Below are 18,001 nucleotides of genomic sequence, written 5' to 3' on the forward strand. Positions count from 1 at the left end.
GTTTACCATTGTATTGATTTTTAAAATTTACTTAGAGTACACCAAAAATAGCGGCAATGGATTCCAAGGTTTCAATTATTTTAAAAAGAGCAAGTCTCTTTTGAGAAGGTTTCACGAAGTTTTATCTGTGAGATGGCTCAATCCTACCGATATTTATAATAAAAAGTAATACTCTTAGCATAAAAAGTAATATTTTTCATGGATGAACCAAATAAGAGATTCGCCTCACAAAATACGATCCGTGAGACCATCTCACACAAATTTTTGTCTTTTAAAAAATCATATAGTTTAGTTTGATGAAAAATATTCAATTAATCAAACTTTAATAGAATTATCGAATGACAACAATTAGTTTGTGTGAAACAAAATAATTTATCTGTAATAAAACAGAGGCTTATCCAGTCATCCCTCTGCTTCACTACCCACTAATGATTCTTCGAATTTTCCAATTGCAACGAGACAAAGCCCTCTTCACTCTTACGAATATTCGCTTCGCAGAGACACCGATCCTAATCTTCGTGAAGAATGGCTTTTTTCGAGTAATTTTCCAAAGATTTTTTTATCCCTTTCTTTGATCCGATATCAACGAATGGCTCTCTTAATCACCTCGCCGGAAATCCTGTCGCTTGCTGGAGTTCGACGAGAAAATCAGTCGATAATGGCTGCTGGAATCAGGAGGAGCGATTTAAGGTTCAGGGTTTCTTCCAAAGTTAAGGATTTGGAAAAGGGTTCCACTGAGATTTTGAATTTGAAGGGGATTTACCTGGAAAATGTGAAGCAGAGGGAAACTGCGCCATTTTCTTTGAGGAAGAGTGAGGGGGAAGAAGAAGAAGAGGAAAGACGGAACTATCATGTCAATACCGGTTACGCGATTCGGACACTCCGGGAGGAGTTTCCCGAGCTTTTCTACAGAGAACTCAGCTTTGATATCTACAGGTTTTGATTTGTTGTTCTTGATTGGGTCTATGGTTGCTTATCGTTCGGTATACCTGTGAACTTTATCTGTTAATGCATTGAAAATGGAAGAAAGGGATGATCTGTTGTTTACTTTTTGTCGAAATTCAGTGCTTTTGAACTTATATTGGTGGTTTTGATCATCTGTCTTGACAAAATCATGTCATGTTGGTTTTGGAAGTCAATTATACTGCTATGAATAAGGAGACGAGGCCAAATTGTATTCAAGATCCTTTTCAAAAAATGCACGAAATGTGATGAAATACAATTCCATAAGCCTTAGATTTATTGGGCTGTGTCTTCATTTATCTTTTCTTCCTTACGTAGGGATGATATTGTTTTCAAGGATCCATTCAACACATTTGCTGGTATAGAAAACTACAAATCGATCTTCTGGGCTTTGAGATTTCACGGAAGGATATTCTTTAGGGTCTTGTGGGTTGACATCGTAAGTGTGTGGCAGCCTTCTGAGAACATGATAATGGTACGTTGGATCGTTCAAGGCATCCCGCGCATGCCATGGGAGAGCCGTAGCCGTTTTGATGGTACCTCAGAGTATAAGCTTGACAAGTATGGAAAGATCTATGAGCACAAGGTTCACAACATCGCTCTAAACAGCCCACAAAAGTCTCATGTCCTAGCTTTGGAGCAGTTGATTCAATCCATTGGCTGCCCCTCGACTCCTAAGCCTACTTATTTCGAGTTTTCATCCAATCGAATGAAAATGTTGTGCCATTGCAGAAGTTTTTGGTGATCAAGTGTTTCTTGACCTCGGTTCTTACCAGTTCTTTGAGATCCAAGACCGAAAGATAGTGGAGGAACATGAAGCTTGTATGTGAGTTTGGCTATGATTATGACAGAATGGAGCTGAGACTTCACATAGGATTTTGAAATGTATCAAATATGCGTGTAGCCTATACCTGCTCGAGCTCATAAACTCCGAGCTTTACTGCATAATATAGAATGTAAATTTTCTGCAAGGCCAAGTATCAATCGCATGACTAAACGATAATTTTATTTGTTAAACAAAAATAATATTGGGAAATCATAAATTGAAAACTTGTACTTGAAAACGCAAAGTTTCTATCATAATCAAAGCCTAGTAATTAAACCTAATAAACGATGAAATGACAAGCGGAAAAATTGGGTAAAGATCACATTCTTCATCCATGCGTGTTGACAGCTTCCCAAAGCAGATTTTTTGGAACCGGGGACGAGAAATCCCGAGCCTCAAGAGCAGCAGTCCTTAATGTCTTTAGTGTCCACATATTGGCCTCGTAGAAGGACAAGCTTGTGTAGGGCAAGTTATGCTTCTTGCATAGATCCTGCACTAGAGGTGAAATACTCCTCAAATGGCACCTAGGCAGCCTAGGGAACAGATGGTGCTCGAGTTGGAATTGTAGCCCACCGAAGAACCAATCCATTTTAGATGAACAGGATATATCGATCGTCCCATTTGTCTGTTTCTCGAACCAGTCATTCCCCTTGGGGGCTCCAACGTACACATTTGCTGCAAAATGGTTCAGACAGAATTGTACATGTTGAATCGAGGTGACACAAAAGCTTGCCATGACAAACAGCACCCTTTCGTTCCAACTAGGCAAACACGAAACCAGAAGAGGGAACCATGTCCAGAAAACAAGGATGCCGATTATGTTAGTCGCCCTGTCAGGCACTTTTCGCTTTGAAAACAAGAGCAAAAAAGTCTGTAGATAAAGATTGACTCTTGCGCCGCACATAACCGGATAGAATGTGAAATGCTGGTAGCTTACAAGAAATCTAGACAGGGAATCGAATGTTAGTTTTCTCCCGTAGAAACGCGAAGTCAACGATTTAAATAGGGTCGAGGACACTGCAAAGACAGGCAAATGCTGGAGGTCTGGATCATGATCAAGACTGTTGCAAGAGACGTGGTGGGCATTGTGAGTCCATTTCCACCACGCAATACTGATGCCGGTGAGACAATTCCCGGTGAGGATCTGCGCCATTTTATTAAATCCTTTGCTTGTCATTATGTTATAGTGACCAGAATCATGACCCAAGTAGGCCACCTGAACCCAAGAAAATCCCAACAATGCTCCAGAAAGCATATGAACCCAGAAATTACCGGAGCACAGAACACCATAAACAGAAGCAGAAAGCATCAAAGCAACAAAACAAAGGGAATAAATCACCCCATGCCCTTTCTTCTCGAACATCCCGGATTTCGAGAACCTGGAAACCAGGCTTCTATAATCTCTGGAAACCTCGGAAACCTGGAAATCTTCGAGGTGATACCCTGTAAAAAACCTGTCGAGGTATTTCCATGCTGTACCTGGATGAAATGCGATGAATGCATCAGTCACATCCTGTCCAGCCAGATTCAATAGCGGGACATCTCCGCCAGGATGTTCCTTAGCCCACTCGGTCACGTTGTACACTTTTCCCTGGATTGAAATCCAAAGATCATCAGGCTTGTTGTGCTTCTTCAATTCATCAGATGCTATGTATTTCTTCTTGATATCTTCCCCCATTGTTGAAAAATAGACAAAAAAAAAAAAGAAAGAATAGATCAAACGAAGCGTGAACACAAAAAGAACAGAAATTCAAGATTCAACCCCGAAAACCAACCCCTTCCAATGTGTGAATCAAGAAACGGGGCGGCTGGTTAAACCAAAAGAACCCCTTTAAAGAGGGGCTTCGATTTCGTGTATTCTCTGTCTCTCTTCTCCTTGGATTTGAGAATTGATTTTATTCTGAACAGTTCTTGGTATTTTCAAAACCGAAGTTTATGTTAATAGGGTTCTTTGTTACGCCGTGTTATTCGGTGAACAGGTGGGTGTATTTCTACAATTCTCGTAGTCCCCTCGTTGAAGGACCTTTGCTAAGGTTCACACAATTTCTAGGATCACAATTTTTCTTCATTATTATTTACTAAAATAAAAAGTCATCTACTCTTTCTTAAATTATAAAATATTAATTAATACCATATTTGACCAAATAATTTTGTCATAAAGGGTAGATTGCATTAAATCTCCTAGAATTTGGCTCAACTATATATAAATACACTTTAATAAGAATTTTTTCCATCTTATCTAAATATCAATTTTTAAAATGATTTTACCTTTTCTATAATGATTACCAAATCGGATAGGATTATTATCTTAATCCGCTATATATAAAAAGAGTATGCTTTTATATATTATAATTCGTGAGATATGTCATTTATATCTAATTATTTATAATAAAAAATAATAAATAATATTTTTTATGGATGATTTAAATAAAATATTCGTCTCATAATATTGACCCGTGAGATATGAAATTGGATACACTGGAGTAAGGGAAACACCATTTATGGATCATAGAGCAATAGGTACGGTACTTGAAACTAGGGATGGACGGGGGTCGGATTTTTCGGGTTCGGCTGTCGGGTACCTGAAAGTATGAGCCCGATTTTTTTAAAAAAAAATACTCGAAAATAAACGACCACCCCTGCTTGAAACCATGGACTAGAATTCAACTAACTATGATTAGAAATACACGCAATGGTGGCCAACTAATTAGAAACCAAAATCCTATTTAGGTCGGTTACTAAGGAAATAAGCTCAGACACGTGACGAGATTCGAGCACCAACGGAATGTTCGTGGGCGGACAACATCCGAAACTTCCTAAGCATGTGAATCGGAACGAGCCATGTCGCACCCTGTCACTGTCTTGTGGACCGACTTAAATTTATTTTCTCTGAATTATGGCTTAAAAAATTAGGGAGATTTCCATTTTTGGGATGATATGAGTGACATGTTATTTAGCATAATTTGGGTTTCTTTTGAATTAATTAATTATAAAACATTTCTGTAAAAATATTTTTTTACAAATAAAAAGATGGTTCTTAACAAATTTCATACACTAAGAGTGAGTTTGGATACAGAAGTTTTAGTTTGTTATATAGTTTGTTAATTCGAATTATATATATATATATATATATATATATATATATATATATTAACTGCTGGTGGATAGAATTTTGGGGACCTATATGTGGACAAAACTCTGAATAGGTACCAACAAAACTCTGCACTCGTAGTCAGGGATTCAAGAGGGAAACCTGTGATCCATCCACCGCACGCATTGTGTGTACTTATCTATTATTTTTTGTCGTCTGTGCATCTACATGCATGATTACTTATACTAATTAATACATTTTATGTTCCGATTGACTAAATTATATTTTAATTCAGACATTTTCTTGTGATAAAACCAAGATACATAGTGCTCGAGTCGTGGTAGAAGATAGATCGGGAGGGTAAAAGAAGCTGAATAAAAACCAGATCAAGTAAAAAAAAATATATTCTTTTATAGGTCCTCTCACAGTTTGCAAAGACAAGAGAAGCTGATCATGATCAAACCCGAGCTTTCATCTTAGCCCGAACATTATAAGAAGACTTACTTAATTGAAGACCCCGTCATAGTCCTCACATCGAAGTCACTGCACAAACATTTCGGAACGATCGTCAATCATGGGCCCACGGGTATGGAAGGTCTTACTCCGAAATCATTCACATGTTATTCAATGCATATGTAAGGATGATATGATAAAACTATGGACAACATGAGTTGTCAGCAATGATAGTGTCAGAAGGGTAGGGCATGGATAGCCACTTGATCATGAGGAATAGTCGATCACTGAAAACAATGTCACCATTATATACTTGACATTTTCTACTAGCACTCATCATATACTCTCTATATTGCACTTTTTTTGTGTAAATACTTGACTGACTTGAGCGTCGAAGTGGTCGTACCGGAAAACCTTTCGGCGTCCCACTAACAATTGTTTGAATAATATTTCAAACAAATACATACATTAGCAAGTCTGAAAAATAAGAGGCAAGCAATATACTGAATACTCAAAACAATTTTATTCGGACTATATACATTTCAAACAAATATATAAGTTGTATCGACATTGTTCAAGACGGAAAAAATTAATTTAGAATGAAATTGGTATGAGCTAGACTAGTTTGGTACATGAGATAAAGGATGGATTTATAAATAATCATCCTTATCTCATGTTTGATACCATTTTAAAAAGCCCATGATGCCCTTGATAAATAATTTTTTTGAAGGATAAAATGTACCTTCTATTAGGTGTGATAATTTTAATATAATGATAAAATACACTACAAATGTCACTCCTTATTTTGTTTACACGATGAGTTTTTTTCGTAGACTTGGCATACTATATTCCATACTTTGGTTTTTTATATATGATATTATTGTCGACAAATGAATTTGGTTTGGTTATTTGATATCTATTTATTTAAATTATTTTAAATGCATTTAAATTTTTTTAATATTATATAATATATAAAATTAGGTAAAAATAAATAAAATCATGCAAGCACTGTCGGCGCATGAACAGATAAGAAATATGAACTCAAGCAACAACTTTGAAATTATAAAATGTATTATGATAAGGTTAATTTTGTCATTACAATCTAATATATAAATTTAATCACTCTTATTAAAATCATACCAAACATTAAATATAATATCATACATCTTATTTATTCTTAACTTATCATTATATTATATATCACATGTTTATCCAATCATGTGTACCAAACTATGCTTATATATTCATAGACTCTGTATAACAACAGGTCGAGTACCCCTGAATAGAATGCAGATATATCGATTATCATATTCGAGAGTCTTGAACTATAAATTTTAAATTACACTGCGTTTTCTGATTCCGATTTCCGGAAAAATCCAACAATCTTGATCACATCCACATTTGATAATCCCATCAACTTTCGGTTTGTGTAGTAGTTGAGAATGCATGGCCCCGCGATGTGCCAACCTCTGAATCATGACGCAGCATCGCATAATGCACGTTGACTGTGCAAGTGACACAACTAATTGGCTACTTATTTCTCTATTCTTGTACGATAATAATGACGATGCTGCTGTGTTTTTGTGGAATAAGTCGTCATCAGCAGTATTTTGTCAAGGTTTGGTTTGTGAAATATGAAGAGGCGGACCCAATAATTTTTCTTTCCCTCTCAGTTTTATATGGAACAAAATTTATAATAAAAAATCGATCTGTCAAAATAATATATTATGTTAATTTTTCAATCTTGATCATTTATATATCTTATAGTTTTTTTTATCTGTTTTTATTATAGTTGTGTCATGTATTTTTATTATATTTGATATTTTCAAAGTTAATTTAGAATATTGATTATATTAAAAAATTAATATTAAAAAATTAATAATTTTCTGAAAAATCTAATGGGTCAATGAATAAGTTTTAAAATTAAGTGGGGTTGATGCCCAGGACAGAGTTCGGGTAATCTTCAGACTCAGACATGCTATCAACTTTCGTCATTTACTTCGGTTGCCTATCCACAAGCTAATGGTCATGTCCGAGGTCACCAACCTCATCATTATTCAAGCCTTAAGAGCCAGGCTACAAGAAGTCTAGAAAGATTGAGTTGAAGAAATATCAAGTGTTCTATGGGCCTATCGATCTACTCCCTGGACTGCCACTGGGGAAACGTCTCTCAGTTTGGTATATGGCCCAAGTCGGTGTTACCTACCGAGATAGGGCAAACCTTAGCCCGAGTAGAGGTCTACCCAGAAGGAAATAATGAAGCTCGGACTCAAGAGTGAGAACATGTGGAAGAAAGAAGAGAAAGGGTTGTCGTACAAAAAGAGGCCTATCAAAGCAAAGTCATGCAAACCTACAACAAGTGGGTCCGACCCCTGGATTTTCAGATTGGTGATCTTGTCTTAAAGAAAGCTAACCCAGCCGGATATGTGGGGAAACTATAAGCTCGACGGGAAGGACTTTATAGAGTAATCCGAAAAGTCATTTCAGGAGCATTATATCTAGAGAATGGCCAGGGACGATCCCTCAAAAGGCTCTGGAACGCTTTCATTTAAAAAATATTATTCATAAATTGTACTGATCATCCAAGTATAAATAAAGTTTGTTTTCTTTGTTTCAATACATATGGAATCCTACAAAGTCCCGGGAGGCATGAGGTCCTGGCTTCCTATCTAAATCTCGGGAGTTAGGAAGCCCTAACACTATATCTTACATAGGCTCGGGAGACATGAGGCAACAGCTTCCTATCTAAAGCCCGAGTGTCACGAGGCCTCAATGCTATATCTTACATAGGCCTGTAAGGCATGAGGCCCCAACTTCCTATTTAAAGCCTAAGTGTTACAAGGCCCCAATACTATATCTTATATAGGCCCATAAGCCATAAGGCCCCAGCTTCCTATCTAAAGCCCGAGATTTACAAAACCCCAACACTTTGTCTTATCTAAATCCGGAGGATACTGGGCCTTGTAAGAATTTTTTAGTAATACTTACCTAGTGTTAAGAAGTAACCCCGTTATTTTCGAAAACACTTAGAAATTTTTTAGAAAAAAATCTGGCTAATTAATTCTATGTTCGGATTACATCAAATCCAAACTTGAAACCCTGACTACTTCTCCACACTTTGAATATTTTTTCTCTTAATAGTGGGTTCTTGTTTGAGTTTGGTCTGCTTATCAGTTTAAAGACTCGAAGGAAAACAAAAACAAAATAATGGAAGAAAATTTCATTAATACAATTGAAGAAAATTACAAACCACGGCCTTAAGGCCAAAATATAGAAGTAAAAAAAACTTAATCTACTCTGGCCTCTCAGAATCTTCAACCTCTTCAATGTCCTTCTTTTCAGTGTTAGCTGGGAGGAAGGCTATAGCCTTGTATAGATCCGAAAAATCATCCCTTCCCTGGGAACGAGGTCGAATTTTTCGAACTATTCCGGAAATTTGTCACAGCCAGTCACAAAGTAGGAGTAGACTTTCTTATCCACGACCTTTTGGAACTCAGGAAATAGGATAAAAGAAGCCCGCCACTCCTCTTTGGACTTCTGTTGGGCCGCCAGGGCAGCTACAACTTCATCGGCCCGAGATCTTGAAGTATTTGCTTCCTCGGTCATGGCCCGGACTCGCTTTTCTGAGGCCTGAAGCTCAGCCCTCAGAATATCTGTCCTATCACAAAAAGCCTCTGCCTCCACCTGGACCTTCTTTCGACTCATCTGGGCCACCTCCAATTGTCGATAGGCAACTTTCGAGGTCACCCCTTAGCCCAATCACGTTTTTTTCGTGCAATAGTCGGGCATGTTCTAAATCACCTTTGACTTGTTTGTGGAGCTCACTGGCGACTCGGGCTTTGCTCGCTTCTCTTTTGGTCATGGAAGCGACCTTTTAACAGGCAGCTACAAGCATTCGAAGTCCATTCGTGAACAAAAGTTAAGTTAGAAAAATTGCTAAGAAAATAAAAGTTGAAGTCGGAGGCAAAGAAACTTACCGAAAAAGCTATTGTAGTACCCTCGAACAACTTGTGATTGCGACCTAGTCCAGGAGATAGGCATCCTTGGCAAGGGAAGTAATACTCTTCACGATCCGTACCCTGCAGAGGAAACCCCATCTAAGAAAAGGTTACCCCGTGCTCCTGAGGGCTTGGTTGGGGCTGCTCTGTGGAGACCTAGTTGGAAGGAGAAGGGGAAAGGCCGACCACCCAGGTAAAATCTTTTCAGCCGCGCACCTCTTAGAAAAAGCTTCTTACATCTCGGACTTATCTGCAAAAAACATGCAGTCATTAATAGCAAGTATATATAATTAAATGGAAAGTAAAAGAAAGAAAGAATAAAAGGAAGAGATACCGGGTTGAGCACTCGAGACCTGAAACTCGTCAATTACCTTATCTATAGGTTCCTCAGTCCAGACACTTAACCCCGTAGGCCATCAGATTTTCCTCGGAAGTCAGCAGAGAAAAAAAAATTATGTCCCTCCACAAGATCTTGTCTCCGAGTATAAAGCTCCTCAAAATTATACAACCGGGGGAACTCGGACTGAGAAGGAAGGCTGGGCAGAAAACCGATTGGACGTTTGGGAAGGGAAGAAAGACTGACGAAGAAAAACCACTCTTTCCATCCCTTCAGAGAAGAGGAAATATCATCAAGGAAGCTTGACGGTCAGAGAGAATGAACTATCATTGAACTAACAAAAAAAATAGTAGTGGAAGATGAAGGGGGTGACCAAAAGATTGTTCTTATCTTTCTCCTAGGCATTTGAAGGCCCGACAGCCTGGTGGATAGTTTTAAGCTTCTGGTATTTCTTGGAAAGTAGGGTGAGGACTGGTTTCTTAGAGGTAAGGGTGGAGGTGATAGCACGAGACACAGAAGGGGTAGAGACAGAGTGAATCATGACAAACTCTAAGTCCGAGAAGCCATGAGGGTTAGCACCTGAAGTGGAGGAGGTAGGAAGGGGTCAGAATGAGGACGCTGATTCATCGCAGAAAGGCAAAGGACGTCGGAATCACATAAGCAGGAGAACAAGAACGAGATAATACAAAGTGTGAAATGAGGTAAGACGGTTGGAATTTATAAGCGGGAGAAGATCGATCCTGGACCGTTGATCTCGAAGTAAATGGACGGATGAGATACATCTAGAAAATTGAGTCGGGTCACCCGAGAATACGAAAGGTCTGGTCATGAATACGAAGCAACATCTGTCAGGTTTCTGTCTTTTTAACTGTTAGGGCTTAGGTCATGTTTCCATCAGCCCTAGCCTTCCTAAAATTCAAAAAATAATTGATCCCCTACCCAAGTCCAACTTGAAAATTCGGGACAGTGAGTAGGACTCTAGTCCGACTATTTAAGTAGTGAGTAGCGATGCCCCAGATTGAGCCCAGGTCATCGTTGGACTTGGGCAGAGTGATTGGGAGAATAGTACTACCGGGAGGAAGACCAGTCTAGTTAAAGAGAGTGTTCTTATATAAATCATCCCTGGTCATGCAACAACTAGGAAAGTTGATTAGACCAGCATATACTCAAACAAACCCGGGCTCCTAGCTTAGTCCGGACGGTATAAGAAGACTATGATAATGGATCAAGGACCCTGTCTGTGTCCTCACATCATGACCTCTACCCGAATATCTCGGGACATGCCTCGATACTGGGTCCATAGATATGGATCAATATGTTTCGAAATCATTAATATGTCAGTTAGCGCACGTAGGGGCGATGTAACAAGACTTGAGACAATATGAGTTGTCAATATTGACAGTGTTAGGCGGGTAGGGCATGGGCAGCCATTTGATCAAGAGGAGTAGCCGGAGACTGAAAACAAGGTCCTCATTACCTTTTCCCATATAAATACTTAAGTTTGCTTGATCATTTAGGACATTCACTTAAAATTTATCATGAGCACTCACTATATACTCTATATATAGTACTTTCATTTCCTTTTTGTGAATACTCAACTAAATTGAACGTCGGAGTGATTACGTTAGAAACACTTTTCGGCACCCTACTAACACTTTTTGCTTTCCAAGTGGGCAAATCGCCAGTCCATGATCTTTTTGCCTGGTTACCAGTTTTATCAGAAATGTAACAAAACTCGACCCGATAAATTGCCCACCAACTCACCCAATTTAACTGGGCTTCATTATGGTTTAAAGGGTCAACTTATTTATATTCTTTCCTAACACATTTTTTAAAAAAAATAGTTTAAAAAAAATTGATATATAGTTCAAATAGTAAAAAAAATGAAAGTCAAATCTCGATGTTGAAGTCTTTTTTCAATTAAAAAGCTACTTACCTCCATCCCACCAACCTTCGAGTTGGAGTAGTGTGGAGTGGAGTGGACACATTTTAACTAAAATAAAAAAATATAAATAATAATTTGATAACGACACTATATAAACTTAAACAAATTTAAGTAAATTCTTTCACAATTATTTTATATCTATGTTTGGTTACAGAAAATTTAAAATTATTAATTATATTAACATGATTGATTAAAACATTAATTTTATCAGTTTTTGCAAATTTGATTGCTGAGAAATATGTTAGGTACTGATGAAGTATTGAAAATTTCGATATTGTATAATTATTGTTTTTGAATTTTATTTATTTTTTATTATAGTAAATTAATACAAATTTTTACAATCACTTTTTTTTTAAAATATATGTACAAACGTAATAATGACCACTGTTTTGTGCATCTACGTGAATATATACTTTATTTGATATTTGATTATTTTAAAAATCCCCCTCCATTTGGTTTCATGGCTCCAACTTTGTTGATTTAAATTCAACACAAATTTAATCATATTATAAGAAAATGATTAATTTATTTTATGATATCTAATTGTTTTAGAAAAATTACACGTTTTGTTTATTTCTACTAAATACATTATTATAGATTAATTAGTTTAAATAAATTATAATATGATTTCCTACACAACACACTACATAATGACTTAATTTTAAATATTCTCCAACACATTTATATTTTCATGAGTTTTTTCCATAAATATCAGAAGTAGGAAAGCCCAAATAAATCAAATATAGAGTGTTAGATGAAAGATAGATTTAGAGAAGATGAATAAACTCTTTTAAAATTTACTTTAAAAATTGAGCCGAACTTAAAAGTTATTAATTGTTAATGGTTATTTTCAACCAGCTAGACACAACTGATTATTGGAAAACTGTTTTTCGAAGTACGGAAAAGGTCGGATGGTGCTAGTAAACTAAATAGATGCAAAAGATCGATAATATGAAGCTTAAAATAAATAACTAAATTATTTAATGGAATTTCGAAATCAAAATCCTTCTACATAGTCTCCTTTACTTTCAATCAAGGAAAGAATTCACTAGAAGACCTTAGTTTTACAAAAAATTGTAACAACTCACTTTAACTATGATTTATCCAACGTCTACATTAAAACTCCTAATATCATCTTTAACAACAAGAACTAACAACAATTTCCTCTTGAACCCTAAGTTCAGACTTAATGTCACAACACTCTTAACAAACATCTTTAGATGATACATCTTGAGTTGTTGTGTAGCAAAATGATCATTGACGATCAAATATAGATTTATGTGTGTGCTATGTTGAGTAGCTTTATAATCGAAAGATAGGAGTGCTCAAAATATTTTTAAAGACATATTATAACATAGCTTCAATGGTCTTTTCATTTTTGAATCTCGTCTTTAAATAATTGAAAATTTTCAACGTTCAAGTCTTCTTTAACGTTCATCTATACTTTTAGCCAAACAAAAGCAAAATGTCTTGTCTTCTTTCCCTTCACAGTACACCGTATAATCCAAATATGACGATTAACGGCTCTAAAAAGTTGATTCACGAGAGAGTAAAGTAGTCTTGACTCTAGGGCATCTAGCTCGAAATCTGTAAATATAATGAAACAACTCAATAGTTATTGTTATCACAAAAAATAGAGGCTTTCAATGTAACATAGAACCTACATTTTTATACATACTAGTGATAGAGAGGTGTACACACTGTGTGTCAGAAAAAATTTGATTTTGGAAAATCAACTTTTGAAATTTATGCAGTGGTTTTTCAAATAGGTTTATGAGATAAGTTTTTTTCTCATTCTATTTGGTTGTTAGTTTTTACATATTTTTTTTGATATTTGAATTAGTTTATTGAAGTAGAATGACTATACATGAAAATTTAGTTTGACGTCACATTGACAAACTAAACTGGTAAATGCATATGACTCAAGTTTAATAGATAAAACCTATAAGTATCGACACAAAAACTCATGTGAGACGGTCACACGGGTCAATTTTGTGGGACAGATATTCTATTTGGGTCACATCTAAAAAAGTATTATTTTATATGTCAAAAATATTGTTTTTTACAGGAAATATGAGCATGATTGACTCGTCTCACGAATAAAGATTCGTGAAATCGTCTCACAAGAGAACTACTCAAATATCGAGGGCAAGTCAACTATTCTAAAACCAACGATTTCTACTGGGATCGAGGACTTCTAGCTTTAATAAACATAAATAATAGCTTTTGACAGAGACATATTTATTGAGGGGCTGTACAGGGCAGTAGCCCAGCCTAATAGCCTATATTTTTTTAAATTACTTAAGTAAAAAAGCCCCTCCTATCTCAACTTAGCCCCAGTCCAAAAAATTGATCTGTTTTGGAAGTCAAAAGTTGTGGCATGTGGGTCATGCAAATACAGACATCCATTTCACTTTTTGTTTCTTCATTTCTTTTAAAAAAATCATGAGATTATACGGCTGTGTTTGGTAGGTGAGATTATGTTGTGATAACAATTTAATCCAACGTTTGACTAGTTTTTAAGGATTCAAAGGATAACGCGCATCCCGTTAATAAAACACTGTTGAATCTTAAAACTGCTTGGAACTAATAACTATTGAGCCACAATGTTACGAAACTGAAATGCTACTTGTAAGAACCGTATTATTTCGACAGATACTAGTGAATACTAAAAATATCAGTATAGGATGTAAAACAGAGAATTTGTGTTTTGTCAGAATTAAATGCTGTGACATATGTTACAACATCTCGGACAACATGCAGCGGAATATTATATTTTATAACACAAATTCACTTAACTTAAACAAATAGACGAGATGACAAAAATTAATCACTAAAAAAACCAATCGTTTACAAAAAAGCTAATCACTAGTGATTCTCACTAAAATCAATTTCCTCAACAAGTTGAGAAAACAAATGCTTTCTAAAACAAATAACCAGAATAAAACTAAAACAAGAAAGCAAAACGTGTTGCTAAAAGGAGATCCACGAGAAACAGTCTTCGACCAACTTCATCACAGATGTTGTCTGCAGATGTTCTCAACATTCACGGCAACACCCTATCACCACTCTTCTACACACAGCACGTCTCTTGAATAAGGTTTTCTCTGAAATTCTGAACGTGCACACGTGAGTGAATATTGACCGAGAGGAAGAAGAAGCTCAATGATGTCCTTGATCTCTTATATAAAGATGTAGAGTTTCATTCCATAAGAAAACCTATTTCACAAGGAAAGATAAGAGTTTTATTAGGAATAAACTCTTTTTAAACACTACTACCATATCTCATCAATTCATTATCACAAATAACATATCTCCGAATATATTTGAATGATTATCTCATTATCTAAGAAAAGGCAAAATCGTATTAAATATGAAACTCAATTAGATCAACAAGGAAACATAATATTAGGGAAATAATTTAAATCAATAATATATATCAATTAAAATTGAAATAATATTTTCCTTCAATCTCCTTCTTTTTGCCTTTCTTGGACAAAATGAGATCAAACTCAATTATCAAATCCCCTGAGTTAAGGCCTTTCTCTCCCCCTGAACAAGCTACAGACATCAACAATGTTGTTAGAAATGTTGGCAACATTCGAACAACACCTGCACAAACTTTTTGTTATTTCTATTAGGAACATAATAAAAGGCTAACCACACAATTAAAAATAGCTAAAACACTAAAAAGACTAGAGGCAGAACAAACACCAAAAGAAAACACATTCAAACATCCTCATCCTCCGCATCCTCATCATCCTTGGTCCTTGATGGACCAGCCTTCGTTTGATCATCATCATCTCCCCTTTTTTGTCCAGGAAAGACTGCTAACTCCAAAAGTAGCTGAAAGTTTCTAGCCACAGCTTCGTAGTAGGCAATGTCTGTCTCGGCTTGCTCAATCAGGTGCATGGCATGATCAATAGTGGCTTTGGCTTACGCAACCTTTGCCATGGCATGAGCAATATGGGCGTGAGCATCTGGGACAGGGATCATGATGTAATCAGTAGCCATTTGAGGAGCAAGAAGGCTGCGCGGTCCAGTAGGTGCTGCAGAGGGATGACTGGGCTCCGTCCAAGGAAGATCAATCTTCCTATTACCCTTTAAAAGAGCAGGAACTATCTTCAGCGGTTCACTGGGATCTGTGGATGGTTCGGTGATGTCCATGACAAACCCCTGCGAGTCCAGGATACCGTAAATTAGATAGGGAAACGGCAGCTTGGAGGATTTCATCCCTCCATCAGCAAACTGCAGCACTGTCTTGAAGACAAGTCTTCCGAAGTTCAGATTGCAGTTCCCAATTGCAAACAGTGTGAGGGCCTGAGACTTTGATGACCACCGTGGTGTTGGTGGTTGGTGTCCAGTTGCGAACAGCGACCTTGTGAAGGACTGAGTATAGGGATGTAAGGTTAGCAGCCGAGACTTTCTCTGGATGGGCAGGGAACTGGCGAACCAATCCACCAATCAGAACAGAAATCACTTCATTAAGGTCCTATTGAGGTCCTTCATCAATGCCAGGTGTGCCGTAGTGAGCATTGATGACTTGAGGATGGAAATTGTACACCCTGTTACGCACAAAAATACGACCAAATTTAGGTGATCTTGCATCTCCTACACTGGATGAAATGTTGGTATAGAATTCCAGTACAGGCTTGCGGGAGAATGGTAAAACAGTAGTCACTGTAGTCAACATTCCTCGTGACTGGAGGAACTGGACCAAATTGTTCCTGGAGAAGGCGTCCATGTCAATATTACGTTCTTCAACAAAGTCCCTATTAGAGTAGACGGACCACTGTGAGAACGACGCTTCAGTATAAAACTTGGTGTTGAAGCTTCCTGTCCAGATCATAATCAGTGAGATCAGTGTTGTCCTCAGTGTGGCCAACATCCTCGACAATATCCTGTTCAGCAGGCTCATTGTCCTCAGAAGCAACATCTCTTTTGGCAGCATTATCAGTAGAACTGCTAGAGTCAGGAGAACTTCCAGATTCGTGGAGAGCAACAGGGACAGCAGATGCGTTAGCTTTTTGATTTTTCAAGTTGGCCATAAATTGGGCCAACGTGATTTCCTCTTCAGTAGATGGTGAGGGCTTTCGTGGAGGAACATTGGGTGTGTCCTCATTAGATTCAGTAGCTTCACTGGACGATGTATTACCGGCCTCAGATGGAGGGACAGTGACAACAGGTTCATCAGATTTCCTTGCTTCATCAGTCAGAGGGCTTTTCTTCTTTGCGGGTTCAACCTTCTTACGAGCCACAAGTTCATAATCTCCGTCATCTGAGTCATCTCCCGAGGTTTCTGCTGGATCAATCAACGATGGGCGAGTGGAGGGCTGCCCCTTGTAGCGAAATCTCTTGCCCGGTGTATGATCAGGGTTATAGCTTGTCTCTTCAATCGGCGAACATGGGGGCGTGGAGGATCAAAAACTTGGATTAATGGCAGATTGTCAAGATCAATCGCATTTCCTGGCTCGCCTGGGAGAATGATTTCCAGTGGCGTGGGTTGTTCAGCAACAGGGACGATTTCCATAGGAGAAGCTTCCGTAGATGTTGCTGGGGATGTTGGCTCTGTGGGGGCAACATCCTCCATGTGACCCATTTCACTCCGGATATCTTGGGGATCATAACCCTGTCCTGCCATTGAATCAAAGTAGATTTTCGAAAAAAAAATTTGGAGGCTAGAAACACAGCAGAAAGATTATAGTGCGATGAGGGAGAATTTTACAGAGGGAAAATTCGAGCGTTTAAAAAAAAATTAATAAGCAGATAATGATGAGTTAGGCGGTGTAAATCAATTAGATAGGCATGACTGAATAGGGCAACGGTGACAATATCAGTAATTGACTCAATCCAACGGTAAAAAAAAACAACGGGCAGAAGAAGTAACCGTTACTACCTTCGAAATTTACTGTGATAATTATGAACAGTTTTTAAAATGAGTTCCAGAACCAATACTCATTTCTAATTTAGCTCCACTTAACATTTGGAACACATGAATTCGATTTTCTTGCAGAAACTGGATTTTTATCGAATTTTTCTTTGTTGGATTTACTCATGTCCTTGTGGCACAGCAATATTCACGATAGTATGTTTATGCATGATCTAATTATGCCTAATAACAGAAATGTAAACATATGAGCAAATATGAGATATAAGTACAAATGAAGTGTTGTCACAAATGTTGGCAACATCTTCTGACAACACGCACAATTCCAGAAAACAAAACTTTCAATTTTTTTTCACGCTTATCGATTTTCTCATCATAGAAGTGGCAGCTCCCACACTAGAAGAACAGTCTTCAATGGACTCCTCTAGATAGCTTTTTCCATTTTCTTCTATTTCTGTGATCGTATTTAGAAGGGGTAGCTCCCACACTTAAAGTCCAGCC

At 37.3% G+C, this 18,001-nt stretch overlaps 2 protein-coding genes across 2 annotated transcripts; one reads left to right on the top strand and one right to left on the bottom strand.

Moving 5' to 3' along the window:
* The first annotated feature begins 384 nt into the window (after positions 1-384).
* Positions 385-1,708, top strand: LOC142530844 (uncharacterized). Its single transcript, XM_075636708.1, has 2 exons — positions 385-936; positions 1,282-1,708. Exons 1-2 carry the CDS (start codon positions 590-592, stop codon positions 1,706-1,708), a joined length of 774 nt encoding a protein of 257 aa, XP_075492823.1. The 5' UTR covers positions 385-589.
* Positions 1,709-1,724: 16 nt separating this feature from the next.
* Positions 1,725-3,743, bottom strand: LOC142530843 (delta(8)-fatty-acid desaturase-like). The gene has a single exon (XM_075636707.1). The coding sequence runs from the start codon at positions 3,465-3,467 to the stop codon at positions 2,118-2,120; it is 1,350 nt and encodes a 449-aa protein (XP_075492822.1). The 5' UTR covers positions 3,468-3,743; the 3' UTR covers positions 1,725-2,117.
* Between the last annotated feature and the right edge of the window lie 14,258 nt (positions 3,744-18,001).

Source organism: Primulina tabacum, chromosome 17 (genome assembly GCF_025594145.1).
Source record: "Primulina tabacum isolate GXHZ01 chromosome 17, ASM2559414v2, whole genome shotgun sequence".
Lineage (NCBI taxonomy): Eukaryota > Viridiplantae > Streptophyta > Magnoliopsida > Lamiales > Gesneriaceae > Primulina > Primulina tabacum.